A 23,442-nucleotide genomic window follows, 5' to 3' on the forward strand; every position below is an offset into this window, starting at 1 on the left:
ACAACATCCCGTGCATTGAGTCGCCTTCAGCATGACACTGTCTCTCCAAAACCAGACTACTCCTTCGGGTCAGCTCGCGCACAAAGGCTGCGGGGTGCTCATGCACCAACAATCTAGGAAGTTCCCTGCATATCATTTGGGATGCGAGCCAGGTTATCGCCCTGGGCCTATTCCCGGAAGATACGTTCGGCATGGCTTACCCAGGCCCTGCAAGCCCAAATGTGCAATCAGGAGATATTTCCCTACGACACTGGTGCGAGGCTAAAATGCGTGTCGCCATGTGGTTGTCGCTTGCCTCAACGCCTCGCATTGCCTCTTGAGGGAGCTGAATGCCCTGTCTAACCGAGAAATCAGGGAGCGGCGTCGACCTGGTGGTCATTGTCCACAACAAACCCTCGGTAGGCTACTGTTGGCATTTATCCAAGGCGAAACCCGAAGTGGGTTTCGCTGTTTCCAGACTAGCAACTTGTCCGTCAGAAGACTTGACAAAGGGCTCGTGTCTTCAGGCTAAAGGCTGGCTGACCTCGCTGTACCTCTGGGTTAACAGCCCCTGGCCCTACCAACTCCATGAAATGTCCGCGCGGGGGAATGGGTTTGTGGAGCCTGGCTCACTCCGAAGGCCTGAAGGTGGTCGAGCCGGCAAAATCCTCGTTTCCCCGGATTGCACAAGTTCCCGTTCACGTGTCTCGGTCTTCTGCTTCGCTTCGCTATGAGAACGGCCGGCATACCAGACGAGGTCAATGGGGGTGTTTTTTTGCCTCTATCTATTGCAGGTAGGTCTTCGTTCCGCACCTTTGGTCCTTTCAGCCTCTTAACGCCTCTTGACTTTCACCCAAGCATTTTCTAACGCTGTTCGGGCAGCGCTACGGTATAAGTTGACTGACCCTCGCCGTCGGCCCATCCCGTCTATCCCCGACGGTGTATGGTGCCTCGACCGTCAGAGACCTCTTCTTCGAAAGCCTAAGAACACTACCGCCTTTCCTTACGCACCGTATATCATGCCATGCAAGCGCTTTAGCCTAAATACCGTCCGCAAATGTGTCCTAGGCTGTTGCAATTACCCCCCGTACTTCTGCGGAGACTCTCCGGACGCGGCAGTTCGAGATGTGGGGAGATCATCTATTGGCCGTTCCAAATACTTCATATGTATGCAAGAAGGTCGTGGTAGAATGCCCCGAGGTGATTACCGTCCTCCTAGATCTCAGTTTCTCTCGCAAGTTCACTGAGAGCGCTCCCCAAGTCAAGCATGGCTCCTCAAGAGAATCAAATTGTCGTCGGTACGAAGCGAGGGGATACGACCATTAATGTGCAGAAACTGTTGGACAAACCATGGTACAAGTACAAGCATTTGCGGAAGCTCTATGGCTGGCTCTGCGTGGTGCTCATCGTGCAGGCCACGAATGGCCTTGACGGCTCCATCATGAATGGAATGCAGACGTTGACCTTCTGGGTATGTTTCGCCAAAGGATCCTTTGGTGGTGATCATGCGACACCTGCCCAACTTCATGTTTGCAATTACTGACTATGTGAGGACAGCAATCCTATTTCAACCACCCGACAGGCGCCCAGCTTGGTATCTTCAACGGTACTCAAGGTCTCGGCGGTGTCATTTCGCAGTTCTTTCTTTGGTGGCTCGTCGAGAAGATCGGTCGCAAATTGATCATCATATCTGGAGCGGTAATCATCATCGTAGGCGTCTTTCTACAGTCGTTCGCGCGAGGGATCGCCATGTTCGCAGTCGCGCGCTGTGTCATCGGTCTAGGACTCAGTTTCGAATACACGGCCGCTCCCATGCTCGTCTCGGAGCTTGCGCACCCAACCCACCGTGCTCAGTTGTCCACGCTACTCAATACTCTGTATTACTTCGGTGAGGATCTCGTGGATGGAGGTTCTGGCACGTTGCTGACATTGATTCTCCAGGTGCCGCCATTGCAGCTTGGATCACGCTCGGAACCCTGTCCATTCAGAGTGACTGGAGCTGGCGCAGTGTCTCATTGATTCAGATGTTCCCATCTCTGATCTCCGTCACCCTTACCTGGTGGGTACCTGAGAGTCCACGCTGGCTCTGCTCACGAGGTCGGAACGAAGAAGCATTCAAGACTCTGGTCGACTGGCACTGCGGTGGCAATGAGGCCGATCCACTCGCTACCTTTGAGTACAATGAGATCGTGCAGACGCTGGCCTTCGAGAAGGAGAACGGTAGCAGAAGCTGGCTCGACCTAGTCCGCACGCCGGGTAATCGCCACCGTACCTGGATAGTTGTGACCTGCTCGATTCTCAGCCAAGCCACTGGCCAGACCATCATCGGTTATTACCTCGTCTTGATCCTGACAGGAGTCGGCATTACCAATCCCCGCCACCAGTCGATCATCAACGGGTGCCTCACGATGTGGTAAGTGTCGGGTGTCTTGGATTTTTGGTAGTGATTAGCAACTGACATGACTCGCAGGAACATGGGATGGGCATTCTGGGGCGCATACGTGATTGACAAGTTTGGTCGCCGGCCCATGCTGTTGACTTCCCTCTTTGGCATGCTGTTTTGCGGATTCTTACCGTGGACTATCTGCAGCGCTTTGTACGTCCAGGATGGGGTCAAGGACGCCGGCCCCGCGGTGATTGCATTCATCTTTGTCTTCAATGCCTTTTACGCCACGACCTGGAACGGCATCCTGACCGGATACACGGTCGAGGTCATGAGCTACGACATCCGGCCGAAACTCATCTGCACGCAGAACCTGCTCGTCCAAGCGACCATCACCGGCTTCAATTACTTGGTAAGATTGGAATTTCTTTCTCCACTCCTCGAGATTCTGCTAACATTTTCCCGTCACCCAGAACCCCGTCGCGCTGAAAAACATTGGCTGGAAATACTACCTCGTCATCAATATCATCATCATCATCACCATCGTCGTCGTGTACTTTACGTACCCCGAGACCTCCAAGATCACGCTCGAGGAAGTCAGCGTCATCTTCGACGGCAAGAACGCCGTCAAGAACGACATCCTGCAGAAACAGGAGATCAATGCCGGCGACGAGGACGCCGTGGGAAGCGACCACAAGAAGGGCGCCGTCGAGATCATTGAGCGCGAGCACATTGAAGTCAAGGAGTAGGTCTTGAAGAGGTTGTAGCCTTGCTCGTCTGTATGACTGGGGCTCAATAAACGATGAATAGCAGATATCAGTTGTCAGTTATCTAGACTTCCCGTCTTCCTGCGGGTGGACCTCCATAGACAATAGTAGGATGGCTGTTAATACATGTGACTATCTGATTGAACCATGGAACAGTGAGACTGACGGATCTTGGAGCAATAACCGTACCTCGTACCATCATGGCACTGTTCGGAATGTGGGAATGTGGGAATGTGAGAATGTGCAACTGTCAGCCTCGTCACGAAGGGAAGCTACGAGGCTAGACCATGTTAGGCTTAGTGAATGTCATGTCATGTAAATAACTAATGAAATGCTTTTCGCTCCGCTTGCTTCCCTTCTAACCTTCTCACATTCTGATTTCTATCCCATTTGACCATCCAGGTCCAAAACACTCTTTACTTTGCTTGGTCATCCAGGTCAATGTCTCACCGGTGAAAGTATCTCCTCTCCAACCATCTGAGCGGCACATACGTGACGGCAGTGAAGGAGAATGCCAGCTCAAATCCAATATCACCACCATACCCGATCCCGATCAGCTTACCGATGGGACCAATGTACCACACTTGCGCCATTCCCATTGCGGCTCCCAGCACACCGAAAAGGAACGCACTCAAAGCAGCGATGCTGGGAGGCAGCTTCTTCGGCTGGTCGTAATTTTCTGGGATATATCCAGAGAACCCACGCTTGTAGATGAAGTGTTCTGGCAAGGCGATACCCTCGTAGATGGCGAGCCAGTAGCCAATCACAAGCATGAAGTTCTCCAGCACCGACTCGAAGTGGTCAAAGCCCGGAATTGCGATGGCGCAGTAGACGACAGTTCCAACAAGCGTCCAACAGAATCGCGGAACTCTCTGCGCATAGTGTGTAAGATTTTGCAGAGAGAAAGTGAGGGAGTAGATATTGGGTGCGTTGTTGGCGATTGTCGACAGAGCCAGAACGACAAGACAGAAGCTCCCGAAGCCACCTAGGCGCGGAACAAGCACTTCATGAAGAAGACCTCCAACGGCATTCTTGTCGTAAGCGTCCGAATACGCCTGGTGGGAGGGGATGGCCGTCGCAATGGCCACGCCCAGCATCTGAGTGAAACACAAAGGGAACATAAGTCCACAGAATACATAGAAGAAGACCTTGGTCCGCGGAGTGCTGACAGGTTGATAGCATGTGTAATCGCTGGCGTAGGAAGCCCAGCCCGTGGCAAATCCGAAAATCGAAGCAGCAAAGGACAAGACCGAGCCTGCTTCGCCTTCGCCACTACCCATTGGAATGTTGACAAAGTCTCCCCGATGGGCAAACACGCCCAGCGTGATGAGGAGAATAATAAAGGAAGGTATCCAGGACACCATCTCGTAGATGTGCACGATCTTGTAGCCGAACAAGGTGATGATAAAGGTTCCTGCGGCCAAAACAATAATGGCAGCTGCGGCGGGTACGTCGTCGTTGACTGCTCGGAGGAACTGGGCGCCCACTATGACATTGACAGAAGACCAACCAAGACATGCCAAACAATTGAAGATCGAAATAATCTTGACGCCGTAATACCCGAACCAGAATCGCCCGAGGATCATCTGGCGCATACCGAATCGAGGGCCAAAGGTGGAGAAAAAGCATACTGGGATAATACCCAGCAAGTTGATGAAGAAAATTGTAAGCACCGAGTCGACAAAGCCCAGTGCGAAAACGGGCACAGCAAGGACACCAATGGCGAAGGAAGAGACGACCATGTTGGCAGCGAGCCACTATTTTCACGTCAGATACAAGACTCTGTGACAAACACAGTTTCGGGGAGCAGGGGGGACAACTAGACATACCATGGTGCCGACCTTAAATGTACTCTTGTCCGTCCGTTCATCCTCAGGGACTCGTTCAATACCTCGCTGTTCAATATGGAACCGTCCTGCAAGACGTTGTAGTTTTGCATAGGTGGAATCTCCAACGACGAATGACTCGCCATGGACGGCGCCTGAGGTATCTGGAGGCACGACCGAGTGGTGTTTCTCGCCCGTGGAGACAGGATATTGGTATTCGACATCGTAGCCGTTCTTTTCGTAGGAAGCCATTGCGCTAGAGCCAAACTCCCGCGGATCGCTTGTGGACAAGACGTAAGCCCGTAGAAGAAGCGAAGACAAGGAAGCTTAAGGGCCGACAAGACGAAGCAGGGAGATTCGAAGCATCTGAGCCTGAAGAAGGCCAGAGGAACGTGAAGTAATATAGCATTTCATATCGGCAGTTGCCACAACTGGTTCAGATGGAGGGCGCCGTCACTCTGGGAGTCGGGGACACCATCAACATCCTTCCATCTTTGGTGCCCCACTGTGTTGTGCGATCTTCGAGATAAGAGCCTTGGACTCTGGAGCTGTCCGCCTTCGCACCGACATGGGGTCTACTTCGACCAATGCGGTCGAGCCCGATGGCCTGCGGTCTGGCCATGGATCGGTCTGACAATATGTCCGCCAAGTCATTCTCGAAACCAGCTGCCTCTGAATTTGTTCTTCTGCATCCCTGCTCTTTTCAATGCCTGTCGAGAGATAGAGGAGACGTTTCCCGCGCTCAGAGCCGTTCTCTGACTCGCGTGGAAGACCGGAGATCGCCTTCACCTTGGGGCCACCGGCTGTATTGTCCATATCGAGGACCTCACGGTGCGTGGGGAAGTTTGAAGGGGTAGATCGAGGGCAGCTTCACTGCTTCTGGAAAGAGGGCAATAAGCGTGCAGCTTGACGCTTGGCCCGTTGCTTGGAGACAGAGATAAGCAACTGTGGCTGCTCTTGTCTCTGGCCAATGAACTGTCCCTCAGCAATGCATATTGGTCAGGCTGATCGCCGGAGGCCGGGCTGATCTGAGTCCAGAGCGCATCGACTGCTTCTCTGATCCTTTTTCTGTGCTAGCTGAATCGTCGGCTCGTGGCGCTGGTGATGGTGCCCCGTGAAGTTGACGTAAATTCAGGCGAGGAAGCCCTAGCAGTGTCAATGAAGGGGACGAAACCAGGGTGAAATTGTAGGGCTAAGGTGAAGGGAGCGGCCATGTGGCAGTACCGAGTAGAGATCCAATAGATCAATCCGCACAACGTCGTGTACGAGTACAATAACGCTCTTGTACTCCGTACTTCGTACAATAATGGCAACTTCCGTGTGGTGTTTCACGCCTACCTCTGTCAACCTGTATAGCACTCTGGACTCTAATTTCACATTAGACAATCAATCTTGCGTAAACCATCTGGGATATCTATGTCAAAAATAGAAGACGTCAAACCCCCCATTCGACAGTGACCGCAAGGACCAACCAGCGCCCCCAATCGTCGAATATTACATTCCTCCACCAAGTGCATCCCCGCCCGTCAGATCACTCCCCTGCACGCTGTTGAAATTATAGGGAAAATCCACTATCCCGTCCAGCATCCAGTTTAACGGATCAAAGACATCGTAGCTTGCCTCGCCAAAGTCCATCCCGGCGTCGTCGACCATTCCAGTAGCCATCCCAGCCATACCAGGCACAATGGTGGAGTTCGCCAACATGGGGTCGTTTACCGTAGGCTTCGAGTCCAAAGTTGATGCCGGTATGATGATCTGATTGTCGGTTTGCTCGAGGGTGGGATTTCGCTGCCTCACTGCCGCTCGGTCAGCATCACCCTCGAACGAACTAGGGTTACCCGTACCATCAGAAGGTTTTCCCCCTCGGAAATGAAAGTTCTGCCGCCACTGCCACACCGAATCAAACACCACAGACATGGACATTCGACACTTGACCTTGAGTTGCAGACTGTCGTCGGGGCCGCCCTCGCCAATGTTGTTGCGATTCGGCTCTGCGCGAACTCTTCCACTTTTCCAGACTTGGGCCAAAACCTCCGACAGGCGCTCTGCAAGATCGTTCTCCACCACACTCATATTTCGTAGCGCCCACACCGTTCTCGAGAGGAGTTCAGATGCTCCTTTGGTATCGAGTTCGTGTTCGCCCAGAAAGTTGTGCATGAGTTTGAGAAGGGAAAAGCCAGCGCCGAGCATCATGTGGAATATGTAGTTCGTTGCATGCGACAGCGATAAGCCGTGTGAGTAGCTTGAAGGTAGGTTCACACTGACGTTGGACTCTAGGCTGAGACACGTCTCAAGGAACTCAGTCGTGGCATAGTATAGCTTTAACATGTCGGTCCGGTATGAAGGCAGCGAGGACGGTGAGAAAAAGGCACTCAATCTCATATGCAGAGCGGCAGCCTTGAGGTATACCTTGGTTATTGGTGACGTATCCTTCCGTAACCTGTCCTCAAGTTCCTCCAGCTCATGTGCGAGAAACGAAACGTAGGTAGGGCGCTCCGTATCAGTGGCAAGCCCAACGGGATCGTGGGGATTCATGTAAAGCGTCCTGGAGACCTTGTCCACAAATTTTTCGATCAGCAACCGATTGAAGATGGGAGCTGGCAGTTCGTAGTTTGGGTTGGTCTCAATCGGTTTAGGTCCAAGAGTCCAATCGTAAATACTGAGAGGTGGCTGCCCATATGCCGTACATATTCTCTGAGCGACAATGTTGCACACACTCCAAACCACCACTCGATCTTGTAGTTCCACTTCTCGAAGTTCCACCCGAAATTTGGAGAAGTCTTGAGCATGCGTTGGACGATGTAGACCGATCTGTAAGGCAATCTGCATCATCATTCCACAGAGCATGAAGGTTGGGTCTGTCGAGGTGCTGCTGGTGGGCAGAGGCCAAGCACAGAGCAAGATGAGGGCCTTAACAATATTATAGTTTTGAGGTACATCTGAGATAAACGACCAGACAAGCCGCATCACCGGTCCAGTCAGGGAGCCATAAAGGTCTGGCTCTGGGGTGTAGTGCCGTGCACCCACTGAAATAATTGTCCAAAACAGCAAAGGTGATCGAGCGTAGTATTCTTCGGGGGTTCTATCGGGGTTGAGAAAGGGAAGAAAAGGGTGATGAAACGTGAAGAAACGTTGAAAGAGCTCCTGCGCCCGGTCAATGGTCAAGGACACCTCTTCCAACCGTGTGAAGATGGGTCTGCCTGAACCACCACCTCTCAAGTCAAGTAACCCTGCGGCGGCAGCATCTGAAGTGAAGGTCCCGTCTGCTGAGGGTGATACCTGCAGATTGGCACCTCCATTTGTGTGCGAACCGTTTGCCACACCTGCGGTATGCTTTTGTGCAGCTACCTGCTTGCGCAGCTCGATGATCTCGCGTTCCATTTCTGCATTTCGTGATCTCTTGCCAATCCTCTTGAAATTGTCCTCGATTTTGCAGTCGAGATTGAGTCGCTTACAACGGGTACACGTCTGGAAAGGTTCCTGAATGACATCGCATCGCAGCTGCAGAGAAACGCTGTTAGCACAGAGGCTCCATGGACTGGAGAAGAGATCGTGAGGGCTCGGCGCAACCACGACAGTGATTCGGCGCACAGTCCACGAGGGGCAGCGGAAAAGTCGGTCGCACCACTTCAGGCCTGAGGTGGTGTCCTGCAACAACCCTTCGTAGCGCGCACGCAATCCATTGCATCAAGGCTCACCTTCTGCTGCCGACACTCATTGCAAGCTCTTTTCACCGGCCTCCGCCTGCCATCACGCATGTGTTCGTCACCATTGTGATCTGGTGACTCAAGGCTCGCGGGGGAGCTGTCGAAGCCCGCAATGGAGGCATTTCTCTTGTGGCTCTGAGTCGGACTGGTATAGGCCGTACCAGGGCCATCGCCCGGGCTCGCGGCAGATGTAGCAGCCAGGTTGAAATCGTCGCCAATTTCCAGGCCGATGAGGGTTTGGATTGGTATTGTCCACGCTGCGGTCGCCATCCGATATCGCAATCAACTTTGCTAAGAGATAAGATAAGATGGATGTCTGGGTGAGCCGTAGCGGTTGGCACGCAGCTGCGCAGATAGTTTTAGAGTTGGAGGCGCAGGCAAATTGCAATAATCATGGAAAAGAGGCGGGTGGACGACTATTATTGGCCACCATTCCCAGATCTTCCGTGCCGAAAACACCATCAGCACCTTTTCATCACAATCTCAGAGGAGAGAATCGCCCCAGAAGTCCAATGGCGGGTGATGAGAAGAAGAAGAGAGAGCTGTTAAAGGGTCCATTGGAGAAATCACAGCAATGTCCTAAAGTGCCGGCTTCCAGAACGACCATCTACTTCGCCCAACCACAGACCCAAAACCAGCGCGGTATGGATCTTATGAGCCATTTAATCAGCGAATGATGTATGGCTAACAAGACGGCTCACAGTAACCGTTTTCGACTCCAGCATAACCTCTGAACCATTCCTTGATTCAGTTGTGCTTGAGAATCTCAGGAAGAAGCAGCAGATGGAGAACGAGACGAAGGGTGTTGGTGTTGGGCACAATACGACGGCGAGATGAATCATATAGAAATCAATTGCTAAATCGTCATCCATCTGGTTCGGCCGTGCTTTCTAGTTGTACAGCTCGTCAATTCATCCCAATCATCAGTCGTCAAGACATCAAGTTCGTGCCATAAATCTTCAGTGTCTCCGATCGAGCAAGAAATCGACGCGCAGTGGAAAGATCCTCCCAAAACGCCCAAACGAAAAAAAAAAAATCCATAGCCACCAGGGCCCAAATAGCACAGTCGAACATGATATCGTGCAAACATGAAATGACGACCACATACTTGTCCATCAACACGATCCAGACGCAGGAAAACCAGCTCCACTGCCGACGGTGTGAGAACAGCATTCTGTTTGGAAAACGTCTCAGACATCCCGGGAAAGGCTCGTATTGCTGGCTGGGAATCTCGAGTCTCCTTGTGAAATCACGTAAGCCCCAATACTGCGTCGAAGGTCGGCCCGCCGCCGTTCTCTCTTCTCGTCCTCTTTACGTTGTTTGGCATTCAACAGCCTTTCTTGAATATTTTTAATCCCTACCAAGGAGATTTGCAACCGCAGTGCCGAGCCAGACAACTTGTGTAGTTTACGGCTCGCTTGCAATCTAGCGAGACTGGAATGGCTGGATTGTTTCACAATCCCTCTCTTCTGCTTGCGTCGCTGCGATATTCGTCGGATCAGGGATACTGGACCCATTATGACCGTCCTCTCCTGAGGCAATCCAAGAGAATTGTTCACGATTTCACGATCCAGAGACCGTTCCTGAGGTTGCGATTCAGGGCGAGCATTATCGACGTCGTCCCAAAAGGCGCGAGGCCGCCAGAATGGATGCAGATTTCCGTCGAGATCCTGATCAGCCTTGCGATTGCGCGCGTTTTTAAGGCTCAAATTGCGTGAAATGGAGCTCATCAATGATTCGGACCGTCGTCGAGAACCGCCAGGCCGTTGAACAGTATCGATTCTGTCTTCCCCCAACTGCTTCTTGACTTCCTCATCAGCAGGAGTGGGTGGAATCAGCTTGAATTGTGGTGGCTCAGGCGGCTGTCGAGGGTTGCGCAACGGTGACTCTACTTCGATTTCTGGAAGTTTTTGCTTCTGTACTTCCTGGACCGCTTTTGACTCCGCTACAGGAAATGGTTCAATGAGCTGCACAGAATAGTTATTGTGGGGGAAGTAGTTGATCGCCCGTGCTTCATTGATCTCAGGAGATCCTGACTGGAAAGAAGGTTGTGAGAAGGGTGTGTCGAAGATAGATGGTGGTCGGAGTGCCGCCCATTCCTTTGTTCCGGGGATCACCAAACCTAGCGGGTTTGATATTGCCTCACCTTCGCCAGCAGAAACACCTTTCAGATTGCTCGGAAGCGTGGAGGATTGCGGCTTAGAAGTCCCCGAAGATCTGTCGAGTCGCTGATTTCCATCTATAACCTCCCAGTCTCTCAGGCTATTGACAAGTCGTTCCGATTCCATCCTGTCCAAGGTCTTGCGTAAGTCCTTCTCGGCTTGTTGTCTGCGTACATGCAGATGCTCTGAAGTGATAGAGTTGGCTCGTGACGTGCTTCTGGATGTAGGTGCTGACAGCGAGGAGCTACGAGGAGGTATCAGAGGGACTTGGTGTTTTTCCCTACCACGGTCAGAAGACTCAGAAAACGCCCTTTTGTGTTGCCAGGAAGAGGGTGGGTTGTCGGACGTCTTGCGAAATTGAGAAGGTCCAGAACTGTTCGAAAGCGATTGCCGCTGACTAGTGTGAGCAGATGAGCTCAAGGAGGAGCTTCTCTCCGGAATCACCGCCACGCGAATCACTTCAGTCTTGGGGAGCACCGCGCTTGATGCCAGGCTGTAAGATCTCGATACTTCAGATCCAAAACTCCAGCGATTTTGATTGCTCAGTCTCGCCTTTTTGTGAACAAGACGATGAGGTGAGTCTGAAGCGGAATTCATGGAGTTCCTGTTCGACGCTGGCAAGGGTGAGCTCACAGAACGAAGGGATTGGTGCTTGCTGACATGGCGCAACGTCGTTTTTCGTCGCGGCAAAGAGTTTTGTTCGAAGACGTATGCTTCCACAGTCGAAGTTGTAGAGATTCCCGAAAAACGTCGATTGTCATCGACTTCCACTTGTCGATCTCCGGCTTCATCATCGATTGGCACGGAATTGTTCCACCCGATGATGTTTGCAAACTTCTCAGTCGATGCCGATGGATCCTGGCTCTGCGCCTCCAAAAGCCTTTCGCGTAAACTCTTGCCCCGTTTCAAATCGGACTGGCCAGTGCTGTGCCGAACAAGATGAGTTGATTCGGTTTCCTCAGCTAGAGACAATTGAGGGGGGTCAAGATGTATGCGGATTTCCTCGCTGTCGAAAAGTGCGTCGCCACTCGATCCCGATGTCTGATTCTGAGGGTACGCCTCTGGCATCCCATGGGTCTTACTGGGATTCACGTGCGAATGATCGACTAAAGGTTCTGGAGACTGACTGACAGCAGGGTGTACTCCGTAAAGCTCGGCCAGAGGTGATCTAGGAAAAGAGCTGTGTCGCAGACGATGGGAAGCTGCTCCAAACCTGTCAATGGAACTCAATGGCCATCTGAAGCCATTATCCGGGCGTGGCGTATAACGATCAGATTCTCCTTCTGACGTGAAGTCTTCATTAGCGGTCTTGAAGGATTCTGCATGCGTTGAGGCTATGGATGGTTGTGGGTCTAGCAATGGGCGCCGGGGAAGTGCCCCGTAACGTTCCCGAGGAGGAGTGTTGTCAGGGGTCGGCGGGCTGTTCTGGTTTATGGGCGTCACCAAGCTGGATCTAAACACAGCCGCATCTGAAGATGAAGTCGCCTCTTCTGCAGCCGATGGGCTGGTTTCATTATTTGCGCCAGGGGGTGTAGGAGGGAGGTTTGGTGAGGTAGGTAAGACCGTAGACACAGAGTGGTACGAGTGTTCTTCCGGCTGGTGGTCAGCAACATCCTGTGCTGAGATGCGGTAAAGGGTTCTGAGGTTGGTCGAGCCGGCTCTGGATCCATTGCGAAAGGGTAGCGACCTGGAGGCTGAAGGAGGAGATTGACCCGGGGAATCTCTGGCCGGCCCCATAATGGTGTATTCGATGGTCCTCCCCATCCGAGAACGGATTTATAACATTGAAAGAGCCTTAATGGTTCCACCTTTTCATTGCGACATATGGCCACGGGGGCAGAGCGAAATCTGCGGTTGCACCTCAGGGCATGGGGAGGCGGTTCGGATATTCAGGAGGACGTTTTGAGAGTGAAGACAGGGGGACCTCGGAGCTTTGAAGGATTCGTGAGGCGTGACGAATGGCTGGGTGCGTGATGCGAAGTGCGACAAGTCCGCAGCTGCTGGTGCGCAGGAGTTCAAGACTGTCTGCCGTTGCGGTTAGGAGGAATTATTCAGTCAATTGGCTACCACATCGATCGGTAGGCGCTATAGATCGACCGCCGGTAGATTACTATGTGGATGAGAGTCTCTGGTTCGAAGATACAGCGTCTTGGGCTAGATCTGCCGCCGAGGAGCAGTCGAGGCCTTTGACAGAAGTATTGACAAGCGCCTGACGGGGATTGTCTGCTCGTACGGACACGGGCGACGTCGAGCGAGGAAGGTGCGTTGCAATCGCCTTGGACAAGGTAACGGTGAGTGAATACGAGATATATCGGCGGATAACAAGCCTTGTGAAGTGAGCCGAAGATTGAATATTGGATTCAAATAGTGATGCGAAAGGTGAAGAGGGAAACGACGAAGACCAGGATCTGGGAAGAGAAGCTGGACGAATCGCAGCTGAGCAGCAACGGCGGATGAATGATGAAGGGCAGCTCAGCCGAAGTAACACAGGATTCAGGTACAGCTCCATCCTCCTCAATCTTCACTCCGCGCCCATCATTCATCGTGCAGCAACCTCCTTTTGATCCCTTTTGATCCCTACCATGATTTCGGCGTGCATTAACCCCTGAATTCCTCCTCCCAGTACGTGCGCATTGATGAGAGCCGCCGGAAATAAAAGTGTATCTCCTAGTACTACCATTAATACCCTCCCCCCTTGGGGCGACCGAAGCATGATTTCATGCGCATTCCCTCTCCGTCACTCGCCACATTCCGTGGTGCATACGGTTGAGTCTCAGCTTCAGCCCCAAGGCACAGACAAGGGGGGCCAGAAACAATTGTGTACAAACACCACAACTGCGTGCCTCTATGGATTTGCGCAGGGCTCCATACACGACTGCTGTCAGATGCTCACCGCAGTTCGAACTTCTGCCAGCCCAAGAATGCGTGAAAATTTCCTTTCCGTGCTGACTCTTCAGCCTCTCAAAAGGATACTTTTCCCTCTCAGTTCCCAACATCTATGGTTGTCCACACTCCCTCCAATTCACGATGTCTTCGCGACACGTTATACCTCTGCGTCTTTCCTTTGTATTCGTTCTTTTTCCTTGCCCCCGAGTCCTTACATCCTCTGTCCCTCAAATCATTGAACCTGACCCCGGCCCTCTCTCCTTTCTCGAACTTGTTCAGGCAACGTTTTATCGAATTATTGAAATAGGATTTGTCAAAGGCATCCTTATTTCATTGTTGGTTCTGGGCAGTCTCGTCTGCCTCCTCATCGGTACTTTGGGTGGCCTGGCTGCCTATCTTAGGCACCATGATACAAAGCTATGGGAAGGACATGAGGAGCTCTACGTCTTCGAGGGTGGGAAGGACGAGGTCGAGGAAGTGGATGTTCCTTGCGTTAAAAACAGCTCGAAGAGATCCGGTCTGCGATATAGCGGCAAGTCGCAATTGCAAAGTCAAAGCCGAACTTCTCGCTACCTTTCGTCCAACCTTTCAGTACCCGTAACAAGGATCAGCATCTATGGCTCACCGCGGCGGATGTCAACCACAAAGAGTGATCCATCCGCGAAACCTTGGACAACGCGAGGTTCGGTGCAAAATGCTATCGGACCGCTCCGCTCCGCCCTCTCCAAGTCTCCACCATTGTCGAAGGGATCTCCACGGGGGCAGTTTCATCTATCCAGCGAGACCAGGTCAAGGAGAATAAGCATGAGCTCGACTTCTCCAACCCCAAAATCCGTTCGCTGGGCTGATGAGATTCAGATTACAACAGCGGAAATCAGCTTTTCACGAGAACGGGCGACATCAGCTAAGGCGGATTCAGGTTCTCATATCGCGAAAGACACTAGATCACGCGGTATCGATGGTCAGACTCTTGACATTGGCGATGCGTTACCTGACAGCTCCTCGCCCACCTACCACATGTTCTGCCTCTCTCAGACGCCTCAACATACAACTACTTTCTCGAAGATGTGCATTCAATCGCAGGATATGGGACACCCATCCGACAGATCAATGTCGATGAAACTGGAAGGCGATACCTTTTGACTGGCATGTGGAGGCTTCAAGACAAATTCGAAACGGTGACTGTCAAATGCTGAAGACCATTCTCGCTCACAAGATGGAATTCCGACGTGAGGATTGCTTTAGAGGGGGTCGTTAGTGGAGAATGCTCTTGAAGCTGTGGCATTCGGTCTGTTCTTGCGCTCGTTCTAGCAGATATGTATGAGTAGTTTTCTTGCTCCACGGCAGCCAGACTTCATGGACAGTCACTGCACAGAGTCCAGCACAGAGCGTCTAGCAGGAAATGCTAACGCTTGGTCAAGACCAAGTGAATCAACTCCTCGCAGCTCGATTCCTGTTATGGTCATCTCTCTGATCTATCAAGCGGAGGCGTTGACGCTTGTTCTGAGTAACAGTGGCCTCTGAATTAAGAGCTACAACATCGTCAGGCCAGCACTCTTGGTCGATGTTTTATATCTTTGATCTAGGAAAACTTCCCAAAATTAAAAAAGAAAATTATGTATATTTAAAGAGACCGAGAAGCCCCATTGAGGGCACTTGGGCTCGCTTAGAACTGACTAGTGTTGGAGTTTTCAATCACTTCAGAACCCGCCGCCGAAGACGTGATGACAACGGTTCTACCCACGAGCGAATCTCGATGAGGATTCGCAGGGGATTTAATGCTCGAGAACTTCTTGCTTCTCTGGCATCAGACTCGCGGGCGTACCAGTACCAACCCCTCCCTTCGCCTACATCTATCCGCTTACTCGAGGTCCATTCGGCATCGCCTTCGCCTGAAAGCGGCGCGAGCATAGGAGTTTCACTGCGCACGTTTTCCGTCGACGATGCCCCTCCGTTCCATGCCTTGTCTTACACATGGGGCTATCCGTTGATCCCAGAGTCTCGCCCGTCGCGGAGCAGCAATTGGCGCCGCCTCGCGTTCGTCCAGCGCGTGCAGGCGAGAGCTCCTCGTCTGCTAGATCCGGATGGCCACGGAGGACTTGTGACCAGCACTGGGACACCATCTGGCCCGAGACCGCAAGCCGCGAGTCTCCCAGGACTTCGTACCAAGATCACGGAAAACACGCCGTGTTTCCCTGTCAAGTGCGAGGGTCGCAATCTACGCGTCACAGCGAATCTGCACGATGCCCTCGCCATGCTGGCCGGTCGCAATCTTAGGGAACCGCACAGTCCTGCGGCGGGGCCCAACTACATTTGGGTGGACGCCCTGTGCATCGACCAAGCTTCGCTTGCGGAGCGAAACCAGCAGGTGAACCTGATGGCGGACATCTTCAAGGCGGCCCAAGGTGTGGTTGTGTGGCTCGGTGAAGAGGACGACTTTACCCAGGACGCGTGCACCGTGGTGGAAAGAATCGCCGCTGTCCCGCGAGAGGCGTGGCCTACTGTTCCTTATACGGGATTTTACGACGAGACCGGCTCATGCTATCGAGAGCTGGGTATCGAGCCGCTGAGCTATCAGAACTGGCTTGGTCTGATCGCATTCATGAACCGCCCCTGGTTTTCGAGATGCTGGGTGGTCCAGGAGCTGGCACTTGCGAGAAATGCCACGGTCATCTGTGGAAGTCGAGTGCTACAATGGGAGCAACTGGCGAAGACGATTGAATTCATCCGTGCAACGAAGTGGTATCATCACTTATCGACCAAGAAGATGCGGCATATCCGTGCGCTCAGCCGGAATTCAGGAGCGTACAGAAAGCTGCTGGCAAGCAATACCAGATTCAGCCTCGCGCCTGTCTACCTCAACAGTACAAGGAATGTTCTGCAGTCGCGTTCCCAGAAAGAAAAAGGTGCGGGCCCGTCGCTGAGGATGCTGGTCGACACGCATAGGTATACTGCCGCGACTGATCCCCGCGACAAGGTGTACGCCTTTCTCAGTCTGTCCAACTCGACAAAGTCACCCTCAGAGAAGACGCCCATGGAGATCAAGCCAAACTATCATACTCCAGTGCGCCAAGTGTACACAGAAGCTGCATGCACTCTTATTCGGGCCGCTCGGAATCTGAATTTGTTATCCCATGTGCAAGATCGATCGTTGACCAAGATCAAAGGTCTTCCGACCTGGGTTCCAGACTACTCTGTGCCTCTTACGCCATATCCGCTCGAATTCCGGGGAAAATGCAACTGGTCTGCTTGTGGCGACGTGAAATGGACACCTCCAGATGACGAGACAACATTGCGTCGTGGCTTTTTGCCAGTACAAGGTTTCCACATCGATACCATCGCCGAGAAAGCCATCATGCCACATGAAGCGACAGATGCTGGCCAGCCATGGGCCAGTATTGTGGATCTAGTTTTCCACCTCCCGAATCCCTACCGTGTGCCATCAGTCCGAGGGGCCCCTATCTCGCGCCTCGACGTCCTCTGGCGGACGCTGACCACAAACACATACTCTCGCCAACATCCGGCTCCGTCTGCGTGTGGAGGCATGTTCATCGACTATATCCTCAATCTGCAGATACGCCACCGGTTAGCTCCCTGGTCATCGCATGACACCGATTTCCAGCCACATCAAACACCGATCTCGACTCTTACCAACCCTAATTGGCACGGTCTGTTGGCGTCCGAGCCGGAAGACTCTGCGTACAATCTCCCTTTCTATCGCGGTCGATTGACCGCATTGGTAGAGAACATGTTGTCCAGCGATTCATATTCACCACTTGACCTTGCCCAATTGCATCATGATATCGGGTATGGGTCGGGGAAATTGCGAAGGCTGTTCCGGACAAAGCGCTTGTCTCTTTTGGGAACTGGATCGCGGTCTCTTCGGGTGGGTGATGAGGTTTGGATTCTAGGTGGTGGTAAAGTGCCATACGTTCTTCGTCCTGTCAATGGCAGGGCAGATGGCGAAGGGTTGGGTGACAGAACCCATCGTTTGGTGGGCGAAGCATACGTCCACGGCCTGATGCACGGCAATCCTCGCCGGTTTGAATTGGACATCTTGGAAACTGTCTTGGTTTGATCCCGCTCATCCCATTAACTTCTGTTTTCTCAAACAGAACCAACCCATCGAAACATTCTTGTAAATAATAGGGAGTTACCGACATATATGAATATATCGCGGAAGATGTCTGTTGGAATTTGTACATAGTACTCTAATGGAAATAGTCAGCATCAGCTTACATAGGAAGAGATGGGACATCAAAGCGAGAATAAAGTGTACATCAGAACAATTGAGAAGATATGTTTGTGGCTGGTTGTTTTAGGCATTGCGTTCAATTCACCGTGGGTTGCATGACAATCCAACGGCTGAAACAGAACGCTTCTCTGGCCCCAGCGGCCTCGTCATTGAGAAAGATGGAATCGGAGGCTAACGCGGTAAGAACTTACTTGTTCAGAGCCATGGAATGCTCGATGCTTTGTAGCGGGACGTTGTTGCATCGTCAGCGACCATAACGGCCACATCAGAGAGATCAGCCTGCGCTGATTTCCAGTTTCCCCCTCCTCGCCCTCATCTCCTCGACTTTCTTTTTGTCCTCCTCGAACCGCTTCACCATCTCCTCTTGCTCCTGCTTCCGTTTCTCGCGCATCTGGAAGCGATAAAAGTCCTCCAACGCTGTGGCTTTCTCCTTGTGTCTTTCCGCCGATTCCTTGGCTTCGTCCACCCGTGCACTACCTCTTGATCCTCGTGTGACAGTAATGAAGCCATCGTCGTCGGGGACTGCGCGTTTGCGTGCGTTTTCGCGAGACCGCGACTCTTCAAGCTGGGCGTAGGCAGTCATGTATGCGTTGACTGAGCGCAGAAGGTCCTTGCGCGAGGGGTATTGTAGTGATTTGTGGTGTTCGTATCTCGGCAGCCCGAGGCGTGGCGCCTCGTTGAACCCGGCATCTTCCATGTCTTCCCACGCGATCGGCGTGCCCGCCTTTGCGGCTCGTTGGGCACTTTTGAAGGTGAGTTCCATGCTAGGTTTGTCCACAAAAACAACAATCGCAGACGCGCCACTCTTGTGGATTTCCCTGTCGAACACGCGTAGGAGGGAGTACGTGTCCAGTCCAGCCTCGATTTCTTCAGCGGTCATTCTTTTGCGCTTCCGACTTGATTTCGTTGCGGAGGCGGGTTGTCTGTCTGGAGCATTCTCGGAGAAGTGCACTCTCTGTATGCGTCCACCTTGAAGCTGCGTCGTGAATAGATGTCTCAGGGACTTTTCGGTAGTGCACACAGGCACGTTGACCAAGAACAAAGATCTGGGTGCGTCTTCGTCGGGGACTTTGGGGTCGTGAGGTTTCAGGTAGAGGTAGTGGGTGGCTGTTCGGGGGAAAGATGTTGTTCTAGGCAATTCCAAAGGCAGGGCGACACAGCCGCCTACCTCGCGGGTCGTCCTTCCCATGGTAAAGATATTGTCCTTTATGGACTACACAATCACCAAGGCAATCTCGAACTTTTTTATGAGTTGGAGAAAACTGCGCAGTGTGGGGATGGTGAGAGAGCCTTGAATGACAGCATATGACGGTCATACAAGTAGTTGTGTCACAACAAGGCTGGATCTTGCCAAGGCTATGTAGCTCCACTGCTCCAGACTCGCTACCTCGCGTGCTCACTCGCGGGGTGCTCCAATACCCCTCCGTCGAAGACAAGACGTATGTGCCTCTGTTTACGCTTTTTGTCTCACGCCGATGACTTGAATGGAGACTAGAACTGGAATGCGTCCTTGGTACCTAGCCACCAACTAGCTTCTCCACAACATGACATACACCGTTCTACCCGCCAGCTCTCACTGACTTCATGTCATTCTCACAACCGGCACCAATGATGGCCATGCTGTCAGTCTGGACCATGTCATCAGCATTGAACTGACATACCGTCGCCATAGATCTCGGGGTAACGGGCTTGGCTATTCGATCTTCACTGGAATATCTTCAGCAACCACGAGCCGTGTCTCAGTCTTTGTATGTTACTTGCGCACTAGCTCGCCGTCGATGGTGTCTGTGGCTCCATTGATCGACTGATGTAGGGTTGTATCTTTGTGGAACCAGCAGACTTCTATGTTAGTATTCATCCTCGCGGTGCTCTCTGTCCAGTTCCTTCTGTTGACTGCGAGATTCCTTCCGCGGGAACACTCCGTGCTATTTTCGCGGAGGTATGGATGGCCATTACATATGACGAATAGCGATGGGACAAAAAGACCCCTAACCTGAGACACAACACCCTCAAATGTGAGAAAGAAACGGCTGGAGTAAGTAGCCCTGGCTGCTCAAGACATCTTTACCTTCGAAGAAGATCGAGAGGGCCTTGATGCAAATACACCAGCGTAGAAAGCGTGAATTGGCTCTGAATGGCTTGTAAAACTTTCTCTTGGGGGCAGGAGAGGGGCCTTGTTCGCTCTTAGATTTTCTACTGAAAGAGAACCTAGATATGACTTGATGGTATCTGTTGCGCCAACGTAAAACCGTAAATACCTTTGCATTTCCTCTGAGCCCTCTTTTCTAACGTTTCTGGTAAAGGCTACTGGGGTAATGGGGACTCCCTGTCAGCGGAACTTGTCGGAGGAACAGAATCATTTCTCGGATGCCAACACTGTAGAGTGCGCCAAAAAGCCTCGGATCCAGGACACGGAGGTAACTAGGCTTCAAACGATTTGTGTGAGATAGAAATGTCGGGAATAATATGATGGGCAAAACTCACCGAGGCCGGGAATATTCCGATATCAGCATGGCGTATAAATAAAGAACACTGGACGAGTTCCGGTACTGGCTAAGAGTGCCCCACACTCGTACCTATTTCAGTCTATTTGGATTTAAGTGCTCAGGCTAGCCTGGATAGGTATTAAACAGTGATGTAATTGGACAACCTGAAAATGCTACAACTATAGTAGTCAGCTACAAGTAGGAAGTACTGGCAACGCCACTATACCTAAGTCAGCAACACTGTTCTACGTGGAAGTACCGAGCATCGCATCGACAACCCAAGAGCGACCCGGTGGTTTCCAGTCTCCTCAACATCAATATTGTTGCTATCGCTTTTAACCTTGGCATCAACATCGGCCTCTGACAGAATTGCTCCGGAAGGAGGGGTAAGGACTCCCCAAGGAACGGGCCAATTCGGGCCAGATACATAAAAGCTCATGGATTTGAATAAGCATGTCGACAAGGCTGGGGACCCTTGAAGTTCCTGGCAAAAAAATAGTTGTCTGGACAGTAGCCATTACTTGAATCATACAGATCTCGATTATTCATTCTCCACATCTCCTCTTGCCTCTCATTGAACACTTCTTGCAGGGTGGATGACTCCCATGTACCGCCCCTCTGCATGTACACCATCTTTTCCTGAAATAGTTGAACTCTACCACAATCCACCTCTCTGTAGGGTGGCCATAGAGTGGTCAGCAATGTCTCACATGCTTTCAATGTAAGCCTGAAGAATTAGTATAAGTCCCCTTCGTTTCCAGCAACTCTCATTCCTCACCTTTCGCTCTGTCCACAAAGAATCAAAGACGTTCGCTGGTTGCTGTCTCACCCGATACATTCGCTCGTCTTCTGGCAGAATACTACCAATTGTTTTACTTCCCTTGTATACGTGAGGAGAATCTCTCAGTGATTCTACACAATGTTGGCTGGGTGCTCACTGTTGCTCGCGGTCCTGGCGGGATCTGCTTTGGGTCTGCCCCATCCGCACGAGCAGAAGAGGGATAACACCGACTATCAAGAGTACAGCACTTCGACCTATAGCACGGCCTACTCGGAAGACAGCAAAGCTTCCACGTACTCTTCATCGGCATATACCTCCGCTTCCGGATACTCTTCACCAGCATACACATCGACATCGGTCTATTCATCCGCATATACGAGCACATCGGCATACTCGTCTGTGTACACCAGCTCCTCAGCATACTCACCCGTGTACAAATCCACGTCAACCTACTCATCTCCAGCGTACACAAGCACTTCGACATACTCGTCTGCATACACTACCTCTACACCTGTGTACACATACAGCTCGTCATACTCCTCTCCAGCGTACACGACCAGCTCAAAATACTCCTCTGAGTACACTTCCAGCTCAAGTTACTCCCCAGCGTATACGAGCACGTCAACATACTCATCGGTATACTCACCTGTGTACACCTCGAGTTCAACATACTCTGCGTACACGAGCAGTTCTTCCTATGTCTCTTATACCAGCTCCTCGACATACTCACCAGTATACACATCTAGCTCGGTATACTCGTCACCATACGTTTCCAGCTCAGCATACTCGTCGGTGTACACGTCAAGCTCAAAATACTCTTCCTACGTCACTTACTCTAGCTCCTCGACGTACTCGACATACTCTACCTACACCACCCCAGTCTATCCCACGAGCACGTACACATCTCCCTCCAAGTATACCACGTCGACGACGTACACTTCACCAGTGCACTCCTCATACACTACTACATCCGTCTACTCCTCATACACTTCACCTACCTACTCATCGTATACTACTTCGGCCTACTCCTCATACTCTTCGACTGTCTACTCTTCGTACACTCCATCCTACTCCTCGTACACCTCATCGGCATACTCTTCATACACTTCACCTGTCTACTCCTCATACACTACGTCCGTGTACTCACCAGTCTACTCTTCGTACGCTACATCCACCTACTCGTCATACAGTGCCCCCGTCTACTCATCGTACAGCGCTCCCGTGGTCTACTCGACGACTTACTCGACCTGTCCTGCTCCCGAGACCACCACTAGCACAAAGACCGTCTACGCAACAGTGACCGAGACAAGTGCGTCGACATACACCGCAACGTCCGTCTCGACCTACACATACACCGCCACCGTGACGTACACCACCAGCAGCGTGGTCTACTCCTGCACCCCAACCTACAGTAGCAGCTATGCGTACAGCAGCTCCAGGTCCACCTACTACTCGACTCCGAGCTACAGTACATCGTCGACCTACAGTACCTACACGACGCCAGCCTACACGACCACGTATAGCACCTCCAGCTACCCGGTCTACACCTCCTACACCACATCAAGCTACGGTTCTGGCTGGTAAGCCACAAGCTGTCCTTCCCAACAACCGAACTTGGGACAGGGAACGTAGTTCCCATCCAATATATATATTTCAAGTTTATGGCCGCTTGAAAGAAAAATTGTTCGGTATCTGTCTAGATTTTTATGAAGACTAGAATCCCTTCCATAATGTCCTAGGCAGGGATAATCAAGCGTGAGTCGCTTGACTTCAGAGCCCGCGAGGTGGAATAATCAGTGTTCCGAAGGATTGGATGAGCAGGTCGCCCATGCACTACGACAAGGCAATGACACTCTCTTAATGTTTTCTCTACGATACATAGCTAGCCACGCTCCTTAGCAGCTCAAAAAGAATAGGGGGATAGACCCCCAGAGATAGTTGGACTTCGCTAATATAGTTGTCTCAACCACCATAAAGTCTCACTCGCAGACAATGCTCTTGGCTCGCAGTCTCCTCATCACTTACCTGGGCCGACGTTGGCATTCTTCTTCCTCGGGCCGGAGGCCGATTCCATGATCAAATATTGTCGGCTTCCCGAAGATGTGCACTCCATGTTCCATCGATTCTGTTTCGGCAGGTTTCATCGCGCCCATACCGTGCTTCGTATCAAAGCAGCCGGAGTTCGGCGTCGATGCTACAACTTCGAGAGA

At 51.9% G+C, this 23,442-nt stretch overlaps 8 protein-coding genes across 8 annotated transcripts; 4 read left to right on the plus strand and 4 right to left on the minus strand.

Annotated features, from left to right (window-relative positions):
- Positions 1-1,246: 1,246 nt before the first annotated feature.
- On the plus strand, positions 1,247-3,111 carry Z517_00027 (uncharacterized protein; the record flags this gene model as incomplete). Its single annotated transcript, XM_013432993.1, has 5 exons — positions 1,247-1,450; positions 1,537-1,867; positions 1,921-2,392; positions 2,450-2,774; positions 2,836-3,111. 5 exons carry the CDS (start codon positions 1,247-1,249, stop codon positions 3,109-3,111), a joined length of 1,608 nt encoding a protein of 535 aa, XP_013288447.1.
- Positions 3,112-3,575: 464 nt separating this feature from the next.
- Z517_00028 (uncharacterized protein) lies at positions 3,576-5,207 on the minus strand (the record flags this gene model as incomplete). The annotated part of the gene is made up of 2 exons (XM_013432994.1): positions 3,576-4,886; positions 4,959-5,207. The coding sequence occupies 2 exons, from the start codon at positions 5,205-5,207 to the stop codon at positions 3,576-3,578; spliced, it is 1,560 nt and encodes a 519-aa protein (XP_013288448.1).
- A 1,242-nt stretch (positions 5,208-6,449) lies between these two features.
- Positions 6,450-8,932, minus strand: Z517_00029 (uncharacterized protein; the record flags this gene model as incomplete). Its single annotated transcript, XM_013432995.1, has 2 exons — positions 6,450-8,456; positions 8,654-8,932. The coding sequence occupies 2 exons, from the start codon at positions 8,930-8,932 to the stop codon at positions 6,450-6,452; spliced, it is 2,286 nt and encodes a 761-aa protein (XP_013288449.1).
- Positions 8,933-9,174: 242 nt separating this feature from the next.
- On the plus strand, positions 9,175-9,499 carry Z517_00030 (uncharacterized protein; the record flags this gene model as incomplete). Its single annotated transcript, XM_013432996.1, has 2 exons — positions 9,175-9,304; positions 9,366-9,499. The coding sequence occupies 2 exons, from the start codon at positions 9,175-9,177 to the stop codon at positions 9,497-9,499; spliced, it is 264 nt and encodes an 87-aa protein (XP_013288450.1).
- A 353-nt stretch (positions 9,500-9,852) lies between these two features.
- Z517_00031 (uncharacterized protein) lies at positions 9,853-12,561 on the minus strand (the record flags this gene model as incomplete). The annotated part of the gene is made up of 1 exon (XM_013432997.1): positions 9,853-12,561. One exon carries the CDS (start codon positions 12,559-12,561, stop codon positions 9,853-9,855), a length of 2,709 nt encoding a protein of 902 aa, XP_013288451.1.
- Positions 12,562-15,466: 2,905 nt separating this feature from the next.
- On the plus strand, positions 15,467-17,788 carry Z517_00032 (uncharacterized protein; the record flags this gene model as incomplete). The annotated part of the gene is made up of 1 exon (XM_013432998.1): positions 15,467-17,788. One exon carries the CDS (start codon positions 15,467-15,469, stop codon positions 17,786-17,788), a length of 2,322 nt encoding a protein of 773 aa, XP_013288452.1.
- Positions 17,789-18,239: 451 nt separating this feature from the next.
- Z517_00033 (uncharacterized protein) lies at positions 18,240-19,154 on the minus strand (the record flags this gene model as incomplete). Its single annotated transcript, XM_013432999.1, has 1 exon — positions 18,240-19,154. One exon carries the CDS (start codon positions 19,152-19,154, stop codon positions 18,240-18,242), a length of 915 nt encoding a protein of 304 aa, XP_013288453.1.
- A 2,216-nt stretch (positions 19,155-21,370) lies between these two features.
- On the plus strand, positions 21,371-22,816 carry Z517_00034 (uncharacterized protein; the record flags this gene model as incomplete). The annotated part of the gene is made up of 1 exon (XM_013433000.1): positions 21,371-22,816. The coding sequence occupies one exon, from the start codon at positions 21,371-21,373 to the stop codon at positions 22,814-22,816; it is 1,446 nt and encodes a 481-aa protein (XP_013288454.1).
- Positions 22,817-23,442: the final 626 nt, after the last annotated feature.

The sequence above is a fragment of the Fonsecaea pedrosoi genome (assembly GCF_000835455.1).
Source record: "Fonsecaea pedrosoi CBS 271.37 unplaced genomic scaffold supercont1.1, whole genome shotgun sequence".
In the NCBI taxonomy this organism is placed as follows: domain Eukaryota; kingdom Fungi; phylum Ascomycota; class Eurotiomycetes; order Chaetothyriales; family Herpotrichiellaceae; genus Fonsecaea; species Fonsecaea pedrosoi.